This window comes from Glycine soja, chromosome 11, assembly GCF_004193775.1.
Source record: "Glycine soja cultivar W05 chromosome 11, ASM419377v2, whole genome shotgun sequence".
NCBI lineage: Eukaryota > Viridiplantae > Streptophyta > Magnoliopsida > Fabales > Fabaceae > Glycine > Glycine soja.
This window is the reverse complement of record NC_041012.1, coordinates 53,301,322-53,316,243: the sequence shown is the minus strand read 5'-3', so window position 1 is coordinate 53,316,243 and position 14,922 is coordinate 53,301,322. Positions and strand designations below refer to the sequence as shown.

Here is a 14,922-nt window from a genome sequence, read left to right as displayed (position 1 = left end):
AAAAAAAATAAGAATCAAGGCAAGGCAAGTTAAATAAAAATCATTTGTAAAAAATTATTTTATTTTATTTTATTACTTTTTTTTAAAGATTAATTTATGTTTTTTTTAAGTTTTAATATATATATGTATATATTAAACAGATGAATCTGATAAGTTTAATAGGTTTTTTTAAGCTATAGTCTAACTATTTTTTTATTTAAATAGGTTTTTCAAAAAATTTAAATATAATATTAATAATAAATAAGTCAGATTAAATTATAACTTAAATAGGTGGAGCCAAAAGTCGCTAGTAAATAATATGATCCATTTCTCTCCCCAGTGGAGATTCACATTTAACATTTATTCACCTTGATAGATACAAATACAGTTAACTAATCATATTTGAGTAGAATAAATTAATTGAGTGGTTATTAATTATTATCACGAGATTAGCTGTGTTGTTTGGGTTTTTTATCTTGTTCCGCGCGATGAGATGAACTAAACTAACACCCCCACCCCCACACCCACAGTACGGACTTCGCTCTGAAGTTTTCTTCTTCATAATTCGGCGCTAATCTCTCTCTAATTCTAGGGTTTTAATCTTCCCCCTTCCTCTGTTTTCAGTGTCTTCGGTAAAAATTCACTCCCTTTCGGTGGTATCGCATAATTTAAGATACCCTATTCGGATTTATTACAAATCCCGGGTTATTATTCGATTTCTGTTGAAGAACACCCGGAGGTATGAATTTTTTAAGATACCCTTATGCTTTGGAGCTTGAAGATTTTGTCCTGTTCTTTAAAAAGACGTTTTTTTTTTTTGGGTGTTATCGGATGGAATATATTAGCATAGATGCCCTGTTTGGTCTATAATTTGTATGATATTGATGTGCATGTATTCCTGCAGTATCAGTTACTTGGGCTCCTTATTTTTCCAAAACCTGGATATTTACTTTTGATTAAAGAAGTTGATAATCGTAGCCTAGTGCATAGTATTTGTATTAATAACATTATCGATTACATCTGCATATAATGCTTCTTGGAGATTAGTAAGTAAAGACCGTTGTGCAGTAGTTGTGATGTGGCCAAAGCAAACTTGTGATTGTGAGAGGGGTCAATAAGGACATGACCCTCGTCCTCCCAATATCTTGTAGTTGTCTGAGACTTTTATCATTCTTCAGACCATGATGCCACTGAATATATAGTGGGAGATTCATATTAGATGCATGCTTCATCTGTTGGGGACACAAGTATGTTGAGAGATTGATATCCATCTAGATTGATCAATACTGTCTGTCATATGCGTGATATTTTGTTTGTATAATGTTGTTGAAATCAATAGGTGGCTAATGCTCTTACCTCATATCATATGTGCTTTCAGCTATTAGGGAACCTTCACAATGGCAGATCTCAAGGAGAGGCTACTACCACCAAAGCCTGCATCAGCTCTAAACGTAAGAGAGGTTGCCAATCGACCATCTGCCTCTGGAAGGCAAGCTTTCCAAGGGGTGGATGTTTTAGGGCTAAAGAAGCGAGGCCAAGGTCTCCGGTCATGGATTCGTGTTGACACATCTGGAAACTCTCAGGCCATTGAGGTAGACAAGTTTACCATGATGCGACGTTGTGATCTACCTGCACGTGATCTTCGCCTACTTGATCCTTTGTTTGTCTACCCATCAACAATCCTTGGTAGGGAAAAAGCTATTGTTGTAAATCTAGAGCAGATACGGTGTATCATTACAGCAGATGAGGTTCTTCTCTTGAATTCCCTTGATAGTTATGTATTGCACTATGTTATGGAACTGCAGCGACGGTTGACAACAACTGGGGTAGGGGAGGTTTGGCAATCAGACAGTTCTGACATGAATCGAAGGAGAGGAAGTAGGAATTTCGAAAATGTATTTAGTAACTCTTCCCCTGATTATTTACCTTTTGAGTTCAGGGCTCTTGAAGTTGCCCTGGAGGCGGCATGCACATTTCTGGATTCCCAGGTTAGTAGAAGTACATAGTTAAGTCAAAGGTTAACTTATGTTGATTTTTTATTTTAAATTATTCCTCATTTCTTTCTTTAGTAATTTATTATAGACTATAAAATAGAAATGGTTGCTATGAACATAGATCTTGTATTTCTATAGAATATTCTACATACTAACATTGAGTTCCTGCAAATATTAACCTGTACCATATGGGGGAAGTATGATTGTATTAAGTTTAACTGGTCAAGTGGACTTGCTGGTAATTGTTGTTTTGATCTGTACCTACTGTCTACTGATTGAGGCCAAAATGGCCTTTTGTGGTAACAGAATGCAAAGTCTAGAGAATCTTCTGTTGCAATTTTTTTAGAGAAAGCCAATATATGTACCTCTAATACCTATATTGGATGAATATCCCCTTCCTCCACTGCAGTTAATCCTTTATGTGACTACAAGTGTAAACACTTTTTTCTTCATCCTATTGTAGAGAAAGCTATGAGAGGATCACTTGGCTGTGCAGTAATTTCAACTAGTAGCATTGACAAATCATGTAGTCTATGTGATTTTTTGGTGGTAAAGTTTCCTAGGTGTTTTGAACTTACAAGTTAGAAATAAGGAGAGGCAAAGTAAGGAATTAAATATGAATCTTTGCATCTCTTAGGGAGTTTCTACATGTTAATGTTAGGTTGATTGTGCCAAAGAGTGGGAAACAGTAATTCTGTAATGACTGTAGAAAAGATGGAGATTTACATATTAGGGAACCAAGTCGATTTTGTCAGGGAGCAACCATAAAGGCTATATAACTGTTGAGAGGTATGAGGAAAAATTATTGAAGACAAACAGTATGACATCCACATGGTCTTCATTGATATAGAAAAAAAAAACTATGATATGGTGGCATGATAAGTCCAATGATAGATAGCATGCTAATGTATAAGATTAAAAAAAAAAAATCAAAGTTCTGTCATATTATATCCAAACAGATTTCCTGATCCATGCACTTTTGTTGAATATTTCTCTTTGATATTCTTGTTCATATGGTTTTGATAAATTAATTAGTAACATTCTCAATTCTGTTCTGGCCATTTACAAAAGGCAGCAGAGTTAGAAATAGAGGCTTATCCGTTGTTGGATGAACTGACATCAAAGATCAGTACACTAAATTTAGAACGTGTTCGTCGGTTGAAGAGCAGACTTGTTGCCCTGACCAGGAGGGTTCAGAAGGTGATATGCTCATTTATATTTTATTCTTTCTTTATGATTGCAAGTGTCAGTTACCATATTTTTTGAGTCTTATTATTACTATTTGTTTTGCAAATGCATATATTCAGGTTAGAGATGAAATAGAGCAGCTTATGGATGATGATGGAGATATGGCCGAAATGTATCTTACCGAGAAGAAAAGGCGAATGGAGTTGTCATTTTATGGAGACCAGTCTATGGTTGGATATAAATCAGTTGATGGTGCATCCATTTCTGCTCCAGTCTCTCCTGTTTCATCACCTCTTGATTCTCGGAAGCTTGAAAAGTGTTTCAGCATTGCTAGGAGTCGACATGAGAGCATGAGGAGTTCTGAAAGTACTACGGAAAGTATAGAGGAGCTTGAGATGTTGCTGGAAGCATACTTTGTTGTCATTGATAGCACTCTAAATAAGTTGACATCGGTAAACATAGTGTTATCTACACTAACTCTTTCCTTTCTGGCTTCATAACAGTTTATCAACCACTGTTTCCTGCTTTTTGTTTCAGTTGAAAGAATACATTGATGACACAGAAGATTTCATCAACATTCAACTGGTTCGTTTTCTTTCCCCCAGGGTTCATGTCAATTTTATTTATCCTAATTATCTGTCATGTTTCTTACGTCTGATCATACATGCAATAATTTATTGCACATGTTCGCACAACACCTCACAATGGGGAGAGGTAGGAGTACTTCAAATTTTGTTGCTTTATGGTAATAGGTGTATGGGACAATGACTTCTTATTCCCATAGTGAAAGGTGGGTATCTTACATTCTTATGGGAATAGAAGTTACTTTTTGCAATAACGGCCAATCTCCACTTCATTCTTTCACATTTCTTCTTCCACTTTTATTTGTTCAATTTTTAATTAAATAAATTTTATTTTATTTTTCTGAAATTGCTAAATGCCAACCAAACATGTTCATGGGAATAATATCTTAGGCATAAAATTCTTGGGAATGTGATTCTTGAGAATATAAATATGTACCGTGAAACAAACTCCCCTTTAATGTTACTGATTATCTAGAATTTTATAGGGCTCTAAAAGAACAAGGGTAGTTACACACTATGTCTTCATTTGTATTATGTGATGATATGGATTGTTCATTGAACTTGTTTATCTGACTGAATTATTTTAATTTAGAACAGCTGACCGAATATTTTTCTCACAGGATAATGTGCGAAATCAGCTTATTCAGTTTGAGCTTTTACTCACAACTGCAACATTTGTGGTTGCCATCTTTGGAGTGGTAGCAGGAATATTTGGGATGAATTTTGAAATTGAATTATTTGATGTCCCCTCTGCTTTCCAGTGGGTCCTTATAATAACAGGAGTTTGTGGAGTCTTCATATTTTCTGCATTTGTGTGGTTCTTCAAGTACAGAAGACTCATGCCCCTATAGGAAGGTACACCACCATGAAGAAGATTAAGCAATCGTGTCCTTTCGTTTGGGATACAATCATAAAATTCAAATGGAAAGGTGGCTCATATAAAGAGCAATTCTTTCAATTCAATTTTGTATAGTTTTTAGGTGATTTCAGATGATATTCTGATTCAACAATGTCTATATTTATAGACAACATTGATTGATAGTTAGAATACTTTCATCCAATATAGTATGATAGATATAGGATCCGTTTATTTAAACTTTTTTAATAAAATAAATAGTTTTTTTTCAAGTATAAAATCTTATCTGTTTCTAAGAAAATCACTTTTTTAAAAACAGTTTTTTTAGAAGTACGTTTTAATTTTAAACAAACGGCCTCATAAACGGGCACTTAATCATCTATTTAACATGGATTTTAATCCATGAGCATAAGAATGAGTGTTTTTTTTTTTTAATGTAAAAGCAACAAAATATTGCTTCTACAGTTCTACTTAAGGAGTCAAAAGCAATAATTTTTTTATTCATAGAAATTAAATTCTAATATTCACAACAACTCACTGATCAAGCAAGTTTGAGATCAAACTTATTTTGCCTGAAATTACTAGCGCTCAAACTTTGAATCCATTTTGGTAGCTTTGCAGAAACCGAACATGCTCTATTGCTCTTTGTATATATATATATATATATATATATTTTTTTTTTATTTTTTTTTCATTTTTGAAGAGAAGTAATAAATGATAAGAATGCATTTTTCAATTTGAATTTAAAAGTGCCTACCGTTATAGTATTATTTTTTGTTAAGTGTAAATATGATAAATAAAATGTCATATCATTTTTTATGGTCACTTGTAAGTTTTTTTATCAATGAAAAATCAAAATAAAAAAATGATAAATAATCATTTTCGTTTTGAATGTGTAGAATGTTGATAAATCCATCTTTAAATGTGCACAGACTATAAAAATTTAAATTTAAAAAAAAGGCGACAAATCATTACATATTTAAAGAAGAAAATGACTATTTATTTAAAATATAATTTGATTTTCATCTATTTTTTTTCAATCATTACAAATATAATATTACAATAAAATTCTTAAAAAATAAAAAAACACGCATAGATTAAAACAAATATAATAAATATAATATTAATTAATAAGGCATAATCTCTCGCTATAAATTTTTTATTATGACAAACACAATCGAATGTGAGGGTAGCAATACCCATTACATAAGCTAAACTTGTAAGTTGAATGCCGAAAGACTGCAACTAAATATTATTTTGAAGGCAATGATGTGCGAAGAAGCTGATAATCAGCAGGTAAAGGTTGAGACTTGAGAATTGAAGTCCTAATGGCCGTACCTCTACAGCTACGCTGCTACTATTTTAACGTTTCAAGAGGGTTGCACTTGCATGTGATTGGAAGTGCAAGTAGTAATGTTTTTTCCTCTCAGGCATTGCATCAAACAGTTTCAATACACTCTCAGCCTCAGGCGCCATTCAACTTCAACTTCAATTTGGATGACCCAACTCTACCGAAGTTCCTGGAATTGCTCAAAAAGGTGGCCCATTCATCACCGCAAGCAGAGGGTCTCCACCTCTCAGGTTTCCAAGCAAATAGGGATTTGATATGTTCCGCTATTTGGGCATTGAGGGAAGAATGGAAACCTGCATTGCTTGCCTTCAAATGGAATTGCCATGGTAATGATGAGAAAGTCTGCAACTTGATGATATGGGTCTTGACAACTCATGGAAAATTTTCCACTGCTTGGTGCATCATTCGAGATATGCATCGTTCCTCTCTCTCCACGCGTCAGGCTATGCTTATTATGATTGATAGGTAAGCTGACTTCAACATTCAAACGCCAAATTATAACTCTAGATGGCATTAGTTTTGCAAATTCATCTTTATCCAATGGTAGCAAATGACCTTACACTTCTCTTTGTCATGGTTGTTGGATTGGAATTATTTTACTTGCTTATGGCTGATGAGAATGCCTACTGTAATGATTTCTTTAGGTAACTTACGTTGATTTTTTCTGATTCATGTCACCCTTGACTGTTTTCTTGTGTGGATCATAAATATTGTCGATTCTTTTAGTGTCATGTCAACTCTGTTGATAGCAGATAATTTATTACCCCCTTTCACTTGTGGTATTTTGTTTCAATCAGATATGCATCAGCAAACAACTCGGCCAAGGCTATTCAAACATTCAACTTTATGGACAAGTTCAGATTGACTCCTGATCAGGAAGCATTCCATGCACTTTTGACTGCTCTTAGTAAATATGGAAACGTTGAAGAGGCTGAAGAGTTTATGCTAGTAAATAAGAAGCTCTTCCCACTTAATACTGAGAGCTTTAACATTATTCTTAATGGATGGTGTAACATAACTAAGGATGTATATGAAGCAAAAAGAGTTTGGAGAGAAATGTCGAAATACTGTATAACACCAAATGCTACTTCATATAGCTACATGATTTCCTGCTTTTCAAATGAAGGGAATCTTTTTGACTCTCTTAGGCTCTATGATCAGATGAAGAAAAGGGGATGGATCCCTGGGATAGAGATTTACAATTCATTAGTTTATGTTTTAACTCATGAAAATTGCTTGAAGGAGGCTCTCAGGACAATAGATAAGTTGAAAGAACAAGGTTTGCAACCAGGTTCTGCCACCTTCAACTCCATGATACTCCCTCTTTGTGAAGCTGGAAAACTAGCAGGGGCAAGGATAATATTTAACACAATGGTAGAGGAGAATGTTAGTCCAACCACTGAGACCTACCATGCATTTTTTGAGGGAACAGATTATCAAGGAACATTGGAATTTCTGACTAGGATGAAAGATTCTGGTTTAGGTCCTAATAAGGATTCCTTTGTCATAATTCTGGCAAAATTCTTAAAGTTGAAGCAACCTGTAAATGCATTAAAATTTTGGACAGAAATGAAGACATATGATGTGCTGCCCAGTTGTGTGCATTACAGAATAATGGTTGAAGGGCTAGTAACGTGTAGGTGGTTCGTAAAGGCCAGGGATTTTTATGAGGAGATGGTTTCAAATGGATGTTCAGCAGATCCAAAGCTTAATAGGCTCTTTCAGAAAGAAGTACTTGATAGTGGTGATAAAGGAAAACAGAATGTTAAAAAGGCTAATAGTAATAAAAGTATGAATATTCTGAAAAATGATAAGATGAAGTAGAAAAATTAAGACCCGAGAAGAAAGAAGACATTCTCTAACTTGGAGCAGAGAACCAGAACCTCTCAATATTTGCCATTCTACATTCTGCCACTGTGAATACAACGTATCACTTAGTGCTAATATGGCTAACTATGGCAGAATATGTTGTGAAGTTCACTTTGTCAAAATCCTGGCAGTTGATGCAGTATGGCTGTGGCCCCTTGACATCCTACCTAAGTTTTGAATTTCATTATTGGAGCATATGTACTGAAGACATGGAAAAATATTAACCCATTATTATCTGATCGTTAAGTAAATGCTTGATGATTTTGGTTGCTGCTGCATGCTCCAGACCTCATACTCCGTTGTTTTGATTGTCGCGGTTCGTAATACAAAATCATACAAAGCTCATATTTTGTTTGTGTCTTCCTGGGAGTTGTCCGCTGATGGTTTGTTGGCTATAACTTACAAGATTATGAAAATAAGTCTATTTTCCAGTCCAACCTAGGCGCTTGGTATTTTTTAATCCTATATGCCACAAAAACTAACTAGTATGTTTTGTTTCACCAGTTTTAGGGGATTTAAATTTCGACCAAGATGCAGAAGGTTGGACTTGTAAAGTGCTTCCTACTTTGTTCATCCTAAGTTTATATTTAGGTGCTTCGTATTCTTTTGAGCTTGTGGATGCGCACACATGAGCCTGTAGAATGTGTGTGTATGTTTATACTTAAAAAATATGACCCTGTGGCCTTTAGGTATAACTCGCAGCATGGAAATGCCCATTTCCCTAGTATTGTGGGGAGTTGCTAGTTTTCATTTTAATAATCTCCCATGTATTTTATCCAATAATGAAGGGTGTATTCTAATGACAAGTGTGTTAATAATATGATAAAGAAGATTTTAGCTAGCATTCATTCCTCTTTATCTATTTCAACAAAAAACAATGAGTATAAACTTGATGGTTAGAAAAGAGAAGAGGAGAAAGCAAAAGGCAATATTAAAAGGAGCAGGAGTGAATGAGAAGCAGTCCAAGGCTAAAGTGTGTGTGTTACTGTTCTGTACCCTTATCCTTCAAATCCAACCACTTCACCCAAACTCATCTGTTGCTCTACTTAGATTTCGTCTTGGTGACTACATATCTTGTTTAAAACTTCAAAATTTTAGACATCATATTAAATATTTGGTTAATCTGAATTAAGCTGTAAATTTCTTTTTAGGAGTTGTTAATGAACCTATATACAAATTTACAGGTCATTATAGGTTCATTAACAACTCCTAAAAAGCAATTTACAGCTCATAATCATCTTACTCAGCTCGATTCAGATTAATCAAATATTTAATATGATGTCTAAAATTTTAATTTTGATTCCTATGATTGAACATTTTCTAATGAAATTATTTAGTCCAAATCTGAACAGGAATGTGTTCCCTATGTGGATGCCCTGTCCACTTCCTTCCTTGTGATTCTGCCTGTCCCAAGAAACAAAAGATATTGGGGGCTCGTCCCATATGCAGAATTTAAGCGACAATTGGACCAGGCAGGTTCATTCAATAAATTATCATCTACATATTTAACTTTGGAATCTGGATTTGATGATAAGAATTAAGAAAAACTAAAAACTCTTTTTTTTTTTATAGAGATCAGACCACACTTATCTTACATATATGATCAACAAGTTTTTTTCTTTAAGTATTTAAAATATTTGCATACTCAAAATTTAATCTTGAAATTAACTTTTGATGATACAATGGAAGGGGACGAGCTGCAGTACAGCAAGAAGGCAGGCAAGTTCAATTTTTTGAAACACTCATGCACGTTTCCCCATTTATCTTTTTAGGAAAAAAAATGCAACAATTAAAAAATCGAATAGTACTCCTAATGATACCAACGGGCTGTGAAGCAATAATAATAAATGATAGAGATGCAAATCATGCAAAGCAACGTTGGACAGTTTGGTTATGGATGGTGGGCTAGTATATGCTTTTTCAGTGCTGTAGCATACATCAGAATAATATGATTACTTTTAGGTATTCAAGTATTAATAACAATAATCTCTATGACTCGGTTCGTTTTAGGTTTGTCCTTATACACGAATTTTAAGGATTGCGCGGCGTTTGATATGGCTTTGTTTGTCATCTTTAATAAACGTTGAGAATAACGACAGCAAGATGATTGTATGTCGTGCAAAATTATGGAAAAGAGAATTATGTCAACGACATTATGACAATTGACACATACTTTTACTGAGGAATAGAACAAGCACACTGCACACTAGGGGGTGTTAATGATGCTGTTTTAATAGTGACTCACTTTAGTCTTTGATTATGACTTTTGTGGTCCTTTATTACACGACAAATCAATTATAAATATTCTGTACGATTAACGTCAGCCAATTTCAAACCATTTAGGTGTTAGAATTGGCTGTTAACTAAAAACCAGCTCCCGATCTCCTATATCAGACCGACCAATGCAGCAATGAATCTTTGTTCTAGTTGTTTTATATTTGTCAAATTCAAAGTTATGCGGTGCCATTTTTGTCCTCTTGTCACGACTAACGTTCCATTGCCAATTTAATAATGCCAAATCAAAAGAAGAAGAAATAAACAGAAAGTATGCTTGACCTCTAGCCTCATTGATCTTCTTGTTCTTTTATCAAGATGAATTGGTTAAAGCTTAGGGGTGAACTACTGCTTCTAATATGTACCAAATAGGACACCTATATGTTGACAAAAGTAAATGTTTTCTGAAGATGGAAAACAAATAAACAAGTCAGTCCATCCTAGTAAAACTAGAGTGAGTGAGTAAGAATGCGTTTCTGTCAAGAAGTCAAGGCAAGCCTATCAATCATATTAGTTTCTTAAAAACAACAGCAATTGACAGATACCCTTTTGCCCTTATCTATTACAATTAAGAGTTAAGCTAACAAGTAATAATCATCATATACACAGTTCAGCTGCAACCATGCGCCATCAAGGGAGACAGGTAACAAGTACTCTTAACATAACCACACTGAGAACAATCAGTGGAAATTGAGTCATCAAAAAGAAAAAAAAAATAACTTATCTGATATGAATTCAACATAAATCTAACAATAGGAGTGAATTCAGGCTCCAAATGCAAACATATTCATTGATCCATCCCGTACTGCACTCATCATACCTGATCTAACATGGTGAGAAGATGACTTATGAATTACAAAATCTATTCTGCAGTGCCCTTCGGTTTTCTCCTTGATCTGCTGTATAATTTGGAAGGTGGAGAAGGGGAGAATTCAAATGGAAGTGGTGGAAGCTCCATCTCCCCCTTCAAAATCTTAACAATATCCCCAATATCTGGCCGCAGCTCTGGAATTTTCTGTAAGCAAATGAGTGCCAAGTTGATACACAGACTTGCTTGTTCCTTCTTGTAATCTTCTTTCAATCTCTCATCCACAAGTTCTAAAATGTTACCAGCTTGAGCCAAGTGTCTACACCAGCTTATTAAGTTAGCTTTCTCTAGTTTCATGGGTGATGCAAGAACATGCAATGGTCTCCTACCTGACACAATTACAAGAATCAAAACTCCAAAACTATAAATGTCAGCTTTCTCCATTAAGAATCCACAGCCTCCATATTCTGGTGCCACATAACACAGTGTCCCTCTCATGCTTGTTGTGCTACTGAGCTCACGGCTGAAAAGATCTCCACTCCACATGTCACTTCCAATGGAATGAGTGCTTTTCTTCTTCCAGCCTCTTCTGAAGCTAAACTCCCCATTTTGATCACACTCATTCTCACCCTCCTCTCCAAACTTCTTACGCCTGCAAAGATAAAACCTTCTACCCAAATCAAAATGGGGCACTTTCAAGCCTTTCTTCCACTTGGTATGAAGATTTTTAAGTTTACTGGTCTTCTTGCTTAATTCAGCAAGATGCTCTTCTCTCCACCACTCTTGCATCTTCCTGTGCTTCTTTTTGTGATTTTTCTTTCCCCTTGACTCTTTTTTCTCAACCCCATTATCTGTAGTATTATGTCCAATCCCAAACACCTGTGGTTGGGGTGCAATAGCATCATGGTCTTTATCCTTGGGATTTGAATTTTCCAACTCTACTTTCGTGTGAACATTGTTCTTACCATCATCCCAATCAGCGTTGGATGGACAAATCTGACTCCCTATCCACTCCATTACGTAGTCTTTACTACATAACTCTCCACTTCCATCCTGTCTCCACCACCAGTCCTTTCCCCATTGTTTCCCATTTGCCTTCTCATCATCCACCAAAGGAGAAGCACTCACAGTTAACTCCTTACTATAATCAATGCTAGAAAGCTCATCATCACAAGGGAAAAACTTACCATTCCAATCATCCCTATCCAAAGCCGAAACTTCCTTACCCTTCGCATTTACACTCCTAATTTCAGTTTCAGTAGCAATATTGGCATTATAATTCAAAGAATTCAAGTTCAAAGCTTTGACATTAAAGCAAGTCCTACTATTTTTAGATGAAGAAGAGGCTTGCAAAGCTAGAGCAAAATCTACTTCACTAACATTTTCAACTGGAGTACCAAGAGCAGGAGGAGTTTCTGCAGTCAAATTACCTGAAAGCTCTTGGCTTTTCCATAGATCCTGGCTCCTCCCCAAGTCCTGGCTAAACAAGTCCACACCAAACTCACCTTCCACCTTAATCCTTGACAAGCCAAAGTCAGAGATCTTCCCACGCCACTCAGAATCAATCAGAACATTGCTTGGCTTGATATCACCATGGATCACTGGAGGATCACATCCAAGGTGCAAGAACTCCAAAGCTCTAGCAACATCCAACATTATGCAAAACCTGCTCCCCCAACTCAAACTCAAACCCCCCCCATCATCTCCAAAGAGTGACTCCTGCAAGCTTCTGTTGGGCATATACTCATACACCAACACCCTTTTGTTCTTTTCCACACAGTAACCCAAGAGGGTCACCAAGAATGGTGACCTCAACCCTCCAAGAATCTGCAGCTCGTTTTGAAACTCTCTCTCTGACTGCAAAGACAACGTGTCCAGGCGTTTGATGGCAATCAACTTGCCATCTTTAAGTATTCCTCTGAAAACAGTGCCAGAGCCACCTTTGCCAATTACATTGGCAGTGTCAAAGCCATTGGTGGCTTGCTTTAAATCTTTGTATGAGAATCTTTGGAGCTTCAAGGGAGCACTTGCATCAAAGGGGATGGTCTTAGCTCTGTGAACAAGAGAATGCCACAGATGGTAGAGGAAGTAGAGGATTGAGCAGAAAATCACAACACAAGCTGAGATGGTGAGTGCTAGGAAGAGGGCCTTGGTTTTGGTGGGATTTGTGGGAGGGAAGGGTCTTGAAGGCATGGTGTGTTGTTTGTGTTGTGTGTTGATCACTCACAACAGCTGGTGATGAAGAAAAAGTAGTGAGTGAAGAAGAATAATAGGGAGATGGGCATTCTGGTTTTTCATTTCTTTCTCTGTGTTAATTATCATTGAATGAAAGGGTATCCAAAGTGGATTGCTTTACGATTAGATAACCATCTGTCTTCTACTATTCTTAACTCTCTTTTGTTTTTCTAGTTTTCCTTGATTTATGGTATCGTTTCTTCTATTCTATGCACTCATTCTTTGTTTAAATGATAGTATGAGATTAACGATTGGGAAATGCGGATTAGAAAAAGGGAAGGGAGGGACCCAAGGCCAAGGTGCTTTTGACTAAAGAGAAAGTGTTGCGGCAAGACGAGACGAGGGAGAGAAAAGGAAAGGAATGTAAAATACCACTCCAAGTGTGATGATGTTGGGGGAAGAGTACATTATTGTTGTTATTAGTATTATCATGCATTACAGATGAAGAAGATGGGATATGAGGTTTTTATTATTTTATGCGCAGTTATTTTGTCTCATACGCCATCACTACTATGCCACGTGCACTGCTTAGAATCTAGAGACCGATACTACTCTTTTTGATTCTTTCTTGTTTGGTAATTTTTGACCAGAGAGGTTCACACTTCATACGTACACATGGTTGGATAACGATGATATCTTGTCTTCCATCATTCTTACACTGCAACCCGGTCCCATGTTGCACTACAACACATCATGATATAAATACAACTTTCATTAAGTAATCCCCTTATTATTTGCATGGGGTCATGATTGAAGATAGATATTGCGTTAGATAGACAACATGATTTTCTATAATAGGTTATTTAAAGTATAATTTTACTATAAAAAAAAATACAAAGCATACACTTGTGTTGTACATTATAATATCAAAATAAAAATTACTCTAACGAATGTTTTGTAAATGCAAGCAAGCACACTTTTTTACCATGTAAAGGGAGAAAAAAAATAGTCTATAATTGCTGCATTCTGTATTGTCTGTGGATTATGAACTTCCCGGTGATGGTACTAGGACAATTCGGAACACAAAATTAGCTAACGGGTGAAGCAAAATAAAGGGAAACTTGTTGTTAAGTATATAGTTTGGTAAAAGGGTTATTCGATAGTGGTGTTGGGTGAAACTGTTTTTTGATTGTCATCTTAAGCAATCAAAGTAAATTTGGACGTGTTGAAAAAATATACCGTCAAAAAAATAAAGGTTAAGTAAATTCTCTATCTTTACTTTTTGTCAATTTAGTTTTAACATAGTCATGAAACCTTCGCTAGAGACTAGAGTTGATTGTTGTCAAGATCAGAACAAGTAGTGGCAGAAAAGTAGTGAAATAAATCAGAAGTTGGAAGGAATATATGAGGATAAAGAAACTGTTGTTGTTCCTCCTCTTTGCATGCTAGCAGACCTATAATTGTCCCTTTAATCGTCGACTCTTTGCTTTCTGCTTTTCTACTTTCTACTTTTAGATATCAATATCATAAGGATGACACACAGCTCACCCTCGCTCACTCACTCACGTTTTCTTATTGAACCAAACCATTGAAGAATTAATGTAAGGTGGTATATGTATCTTAGAGTGGTGTCCACATCATGGAGGCCCAAAGCTAAGCCTCATATGTCTCTTTGTTACTTTAGTTCCCCACAGTCACATGCCACTTCCAATCTCAGAAAAGGGAAGTGCACATAGACATAATTAGCTGTCTTAAGGGAATAATAGGTGGAATGTTGCTATTGCTAATGCACTGCACTGAGACACAGTTCACTTTTTTTGTGTGCTTCAGCAGTTGGTGAGCAA

At 35.7% G+C, this 14,922-nt stretch overlaps 3 protein-coding genes across 4 annotated transcripts; 2 read left to right on the top strand and 1 right to left on the bottom strand.

Annotated features, from left to right (window-relative positions):
• The first annotated feature begins 422 nt into the window (after positions 1–422).
• Positions 423–4,870, top strand: LOC114377277 (magnesium transporter MRS2-1-like). 2 transcript variants are annotated; one of them, XM_028335717.1, is made up of 6 exons: positions 423–611; positions 1,358–1,967; positions 3,045–3,173; positions 3,281–3,613; positions 3,699–3,746; positions 4,366–4,870. In XM_028335717.1, exons 2-6 carry the CDS (start codon positions 1,377–1,379, stop codon positions 4,594–4,596), a joined length of 1,332 nt encoding a protein of 443 aa, XP_028191518.1. In that variant the 5' UTR covers positions 423–611; positions 1,358–1,376; the 3' UTR covers positions 4,597–4,870. The 2 variants fall into 2 exon arrangements, with proteins under 2 accessions (XP_028191518.1, XP_028191517.1); XM_028335716.1 differs by having other exon boundaries at positions 424–718.
• A 907-nt stretch (positions 4,871–5,777) lies between these two features.
• On the top strand, positions 5,778–8,662 carry LOC114376044 (pentatricopeptide repeat-containing protein At1g80880, mitochondrial-like). The gene is made up of 2 exons (XM_028333954.1): positions 5,778–6,417; positions 6,750–8,662. Exons 1-2 carry the CDS (start codon positions 5,930–5,932, stop codon positions 7,774–7,776), a joined length of 1,515 nt encoding a protein of 504 aa, XP_028189755.1. The 5' UTR covers positions 5,778–5,929; the 3' UTR covers positions 7,777–8,662.
• A 1,967-nt stretch (positions 8,663–10,629) lies between these two features.
• LOC114376043 (putative receptor-like protein kinase At1g80870) lies at positions 10,630–13,568 on the bottom strand. The gene has a single exon (XM_028333952.1). It carries the CDS (start codon positions 13,094–13,096, stop codon positions 10,958–10,960), a length of 2,139 nt encoding a protein of 712 aa, XP_028189753.1. The 5' UTR covers positions 13,097–13,568; the 3' UTR covers positions 10,630–10,957.
• Positions 13,569–14,922: the final 1,354 nt, after the last annotated feature.

Coding starts and splice junctions, on each gene's coding strand:
- LOC114377277 (XM_028335717.1), top strand. CDS start 1,377: ATGGCAGATCTCAAGGAGAGGCTACTACCACCAAAGCCTGCATCAGCT. Junction 1,968..3,044: donor GCACATTTCTGGATTCCCAG/GTTAGTAGAAGT, acceptor CATTTACAAAAG/GCAGCAGAGTTAGAAATAGA. Junction 3,747..4,365: donor ATTTCATCAACATTCAACTG/GTTCGTTTTCTT, acceptor TTTTTCTCACAG/GATAATGTGCGAAATCAGCT.
- LOC114376044 (XM_028333954.1), top strand. CDS start 5,930: ATGGCCGTACCTCTACAGCTACGCTGCTACTATTTTAACGTTTCAAGA. Junction 6,418..6,749: donor ATGCTTATTATGATTGATAG/GTAAGCTGACTT, acceptor TGTTTCAATCAG/ATATGCATCAGCAAACAACT.
- LOC114376043 (XM_028333952.1), bottom strand. CDS start 13,096: ATGCCTTCAAGACCCTTCCCTCCCACAAATCCCACCAAAACCAAGGCC.